Genomic DNA, 4870 nt, shown 5'->3' with positions numbered 1-4870 from the left:
GCAACCCACAAGTTGAGAAGTGCTGGTATAAAGGAATAAAGGTGCACAAACTCTGGCATCTTAAACACAATGCCATCACCTGGCTGGTCAGGACACCAGATGGCCCAGTCACTGTCCCTGCACCCTGGTTCAGCACCTTCCATGGGCTCATCAGGGAAAGCATCCCACCCCCTCATGATTTCTTACCTTTCCCACCAAGCCTCCCACTATGTCCCTCAGCCTGTCCTTCCATCACTCCACCTCTCTCCCTGACATCTGCCAAGTGCTGCCCACTTCACAGACCATCCTCTGCTGCTCACTCCTCTCCTGGCTCTGAAAATTAGAGAGAGAGGGAATGGGACTTGGTCTCCCCTTCTCCTTTAAATGAGGACATTTTAAGTCCAGACTCACCAAAGACACACAGAAATGCCATGGAGTGCACAAGTGAGTTCTACCAAAAGAAAAAGAATTTTTAAAAACTTAACAAACAGAGGATGGCACCCGTAGCTCAGTGAGGTGGGCGCTGGCCACATACACCTAGGCTGGTGGTTTTGAACCTGGCCCAGGCCAGCTAAACAACAATGACAACTGCAACAACAACAACAATGCCATCGGGCGTTGTGGTGGGTGCCCGTAGTCCCAGCTACTTAGGAGGCTGGGGCAAGAGAATTGCGTTAGCCCAAGAGTTCGAGGTTGCTGTGAGCTGTGACACCACGGCATTCTACCCAGGGTGACAGAGTGAGACTCTATCTCAAAAAAAAAAAAAAAATTAACAAAGAGAAAATAAAAATGAGCCCAACGTTGTGCATGATGAAGGAGGGCAAGATTTTAGTTCAGCTTTATGAGGAAATGCTAAACCATCACAGGAAAATGAAGATGACACACACGCATTTCACAATTGGACAAGTTCTGTCTCTACAGAGCTAAGTCACGCAATGCTTTAAATACAGAGGTGAAGTGAGAACCCAAGAAAGATGAAAATGTGGAGTCTGGGGCAGGTGCTGAGCCTTAGCTGAGCCTGACCGGACCTGGCTAACTCCCAGCCCCTCTTCTTTCCCTATCTTGCCTAGACCCATTTTCTCCTTCAAGTCCCACAGATCAGACATTTGAGGAAAAGAGCTAGATGAAGCCTAAGAGTATTTGACCTGTGGGGAATCCCTGAATCTTGAATTGTTCCCTACATTTAAAAGTGCCACGAATCCAATTCCCAGAAGCTGGCCGGGCAGATGTGGTAACATCCCACACTCCAGATTTCTCAGGAGACCTGGAGCCCAGACTGGGGACATGGAGAGGATGTTTTCAGCAAAAGGATGGGCTGCCTTGGAGGGAACAGCAGAGTCCTGACCATTTTCTGGCAGTCCACATGCATTGCCAGGCACCCATACCAAGTCACCTACCAGCACCCACCTTCCCCTCCAGAGAAAGCCCAGACTCAGAAAATGTATTTCATAGAAACTTGTCAACCCAGTTCCCAAATGGTACAGCAGCTTAGCAAAGTCAGGAGCTAAGTGTTGGAACCGGAAAAAAGGGAGGTGAGTGTTGAAGAAAATGAAACAAAACAAAAAAAATCTCAGCTATTTTTAAAAGAATGAATGTCAGGGAAACACCAGTAGGATCCAACATGGAATCAGATTCCAGCCGTGTCACACTCAGAGGAAGTGGCAAAACCATGTTTCCTCCAAAAAGTAGAAAATGGTTTCTCAAATGTGCATTTTGCTTAGCTGGCTTCACTGTTGCCGTGGCTGTCCTCTCTAATGGGTGTTGCTATCCTGCTAAATTTGGCTATCTCCTGAGGGACGTCACTCTTGTCCTTGCCCGGTAAGTTCAAAGTTGGCAGAGAGAGAATAAAAATATACTCCTGATTCCTGGGCGAGTATCCAAAAACCACTACAGAAAAACCTGTCAGCTTCCGCGTCTCCCTCCTGCTTGAACATGCCCAGACATGCTGAGCTCTGCAAACCCCAGGCCCCAGGCCCACATTTTATGGAGCCCCCTTTAAGGAGAACAAGAAGCTCACCCTCCTCAGCCAGACCTTACAAATCCAGGCCAGATGTTGGGTGGGTTTTCTGTTGCTATGAAATTTTACATATTTAAAACAAAAAGTCAAATGCAGACAAAATCTGCTTTCCCACTGGTGGCCCTGTCTCTGTGGGATAGCTCATAACTTCAGGGTTGAAAGGGTTGAGCACTTTATGGCCACACCTGGGGGAACATCTCACCCAGTGACCTGACCATGAGCTCCATATCCTGAGCAAACAAGGCCCCGAAATAAAGGTGTGGCATCATAAGTCCAATTTTCAGGGCAGGAGGCAGAAGGAGCCACACCCCAAGAGAAGGAAAAGACCCTTTTGTTGTTGACTAAAGCCCGCATTGAACCAAAGAGAATATAAATTACTCCTTGCCCAAACTAGTGCTATTGGTTTTAAAAAGAGAATATGAGAGAAAGAAAAAAGTCAAGCCATATCCCAAGGCGGCCTTTTCTGGGGCTGCCGAACTGTTGGAGCATAGCTCAGTTCAAAGGCAAAGACTCTTCATGAGGTTTTTAAATGTGGGAAAACCCAGTCATGGATATAAAGTGAACTCTGGAATTCCTTTATCAACAAATTCAGAAAACCAGATGAACAGGCGGCACTGCAGAGCAAAGACCAAGATTCTCCATGGAAATCTGGACTCGGTGGTTGGCCTCCCCGGCCATAGCAGCTGTGTTCCCAAATGCAAGGGGAAATGGAGAAAAAAATCTTCAGCCACTTCCTTCAAGTCAACCAGAGCTTTTGCAGAGAAGGAAGAGGAGGTGTATACATCAGAATATTTCATCCAAATTGGATCCCCAGCTGACAAGCTTGTTTTTCCTGGCCAGGCCCTGGAGGGTGGACGTCCCTCTTGGGATTGCCAGCAGTATGAGGTCTTGGGAGACAAGAAGGCCCTCAGTGTTTGTGGCAATAGTTGATTTTGCCTTCTGACTGCTCCAGGACATCCAGCATCTCCTCAATGATGGCCCTTAGTGCCCTGCCCAGCTGGTCTGCATTGTATGGTTTGCCCAGTGGGGGCACGTGGACAAAGGCTGATCGGCCATGGCTCTGGTACAGAGAGGTATAGTAGGTGAAGTCACAGAGATACCTAGGCCGCAGGGCATGGGGAGGCGGGAGAGAGACCAAAACAGGGTCAGAGCATCAGTACATGGACCAATAGGCTAGCCTCCATCCAAGCGAAGACCTCCAACCTTACCAGAAACCCACAGAAAGAAATATCACCTCTCCCTCCTTAGGTTGGACAAAAATGAAAATACCCAATAACTCCCAGTGCTATCACACATGTGGGGAAGCGGGCAGAGTGAGATGCTAGTGGGAATGAAAATCGGTTGTCATCCTAGGGAAGGCAATTTGACAGGCTAGTAAAATTATAATTGCCCAGGGCAGTGCCTGTGGGTCAAAAGGGTTGGGTGCTGGTTCCATATGCCAGAGGTGGTGGGTTCAAACCCAGCCCCGGCCAAAAACTGCAAAAAAAAAAAAAAAAAAAAAATTATAATTCCCCAGACTTTACGATTTGGTAGGTCTAGTTTTTAGAATCTACCATCAGGAACCATCTGGATGAGGGCACAAGAAAACACAAATAAGGATGTTCACTGCTGCATCTTTATGTACAAAAGCAGAAAAAGAGAAAGCAACCTAAATGCAGAGTGGCTTAGTATACTCGGGTTTATCTGCACCGTGGACTACTACAAAGCCATTTATAAGGAATATGATAGGTCAGAAGAAAATGAAAAACTGTCCATCATTGGGTAAGTGGGGGAAAAAAGAGAGACAAAGAGAAAATGGAGCATTCTCCAAGATACATGCTGAGTGTGCACAAGTAAAAACCGAGAAGAAATTCTCAGGAAAATGCACACCCTGTGACTCCATCCATGTAAAAGCAAAGCAAAATAAAGCACAATCCTAAACCTACACAACAAGAGATCTCTATGTGTATGGAAGCATGCAGATGAGGAGGAGGGTCCATGGTTCAAGTTTCTGAATTATCAGAGATGTCACTTATAGGGAAAGAGGGAGGGCAAGAGAATTTTTCACAATGAGAATGTATGAGGATACAATCTAGAATTATCTATGTGATTAAAAATTCATAAAAAAGGGGGTGGCGCTTGTGGCTTAGTGAGGAGGGCGCCAGCCCCATATACTGAGGGTGGCAGGTTTGAACCTGGCCCTGGCCAAACGTAACAAAAAAATAGCTGGGCATTGTGGTGGGTGCCTGTAGTCCCAGCTACTTAGGAGGCCGAGGCAAGAGAATCGCCCAAACCCAAGAGCTGGAGATAGCTGTGAGCTGTGATGCCACAGCACTCTACTCAGGGTGACAAAGTGAGACTCTTTCCCTAAGAAAAAAAAAAAGGACTGGCTGGGATAAGTGGCTGAGTCTGTAATCATAATTTGGGAGGCTAAAATTGAAGGATTGCTTGAGACCAGGAGTTCAAGACCAGCCTAGGCAACATAACAGATGCCTATCTCTAAAACAATTTAAAAATTAGCCAGGCATGGTAGCTCATTCCATAATTTCAGCTACTCAGGAAGCTGAGGCCAGAGGATCACTTGAGCCTAGGAGTTGGAGGTTACAGTGAGCTATGATCTCATCACTATACTCCAGCCTGGGTGACAGAGCAAGACCTTGTTACTGATAAAAAATAAAAAGAGACTGATGGTAAATTCAAAAACTCCTTCATTCAGTCAGCTGAATTTACCACTTGCCACCCTTTGAACTGGACAGTGCACACAGTATTAAGAAGTCAAGGTGGGCTCGGCGCCTGTGGCTCAGGTGGCTAAGGCGCCAGCCACATACACCTAAGGTGGCGGGTTTGAATCCAGCCCGGGCCTGCCAAACAACAATGATGGCTGCAACCAAAAAA

General features: G+C 46.7%; 1 protein-coding gene across 4 annotated transcripts in view; it reads right to left on the bottom strand.

The window, feature by feature from the left end:
* Positions 1-790: 790 nt before the first annotated feature.
* The window catches only part of PGPEP1 (pyroglutamyl-peptidase I), a 37361-nt gene continuing 33281 nt past the window's right edge, over positions 791-4870 (bottom strand). For 3 of the 4 annotated variants that reach the window (XM_003796563.3, XM_023517180.1, XM_023517179.1), the window contains one exon: positions 791-3096. In XM_003796563.3, the coding sequence (XP_003796611.1) occupies positions 2904-3096 (193 nt within the window). In that variant the 3' untranslated portion in view covers positions 791-2903. The remainder of the gene's footprint in view (positions 3097-4870) is intronic. The other variant, XM_012809466.2, reaches the window with a different exon arrangement.

This window comes from Otolemur garnettii, unplaced genomic scaffold (assembly GCF_000181295.1).
Source record: "Otolemur garnettii isolate 467f Iridium unplaced genomic scaffold, OtoGar3 scaffold00105, whole genome shotgun sequence".
Lineage (NCBI taxonomy): Eukaryota > Metazoa > Chordata > Mammalia > Primates > Galagidae > Otolemur > Otolemur garnettii.
The sequence above is the reverse complement of the archived record's forward strand: the minus strand, read 5'-3'. Positions and strand labels throughout refer to the sequence as shown.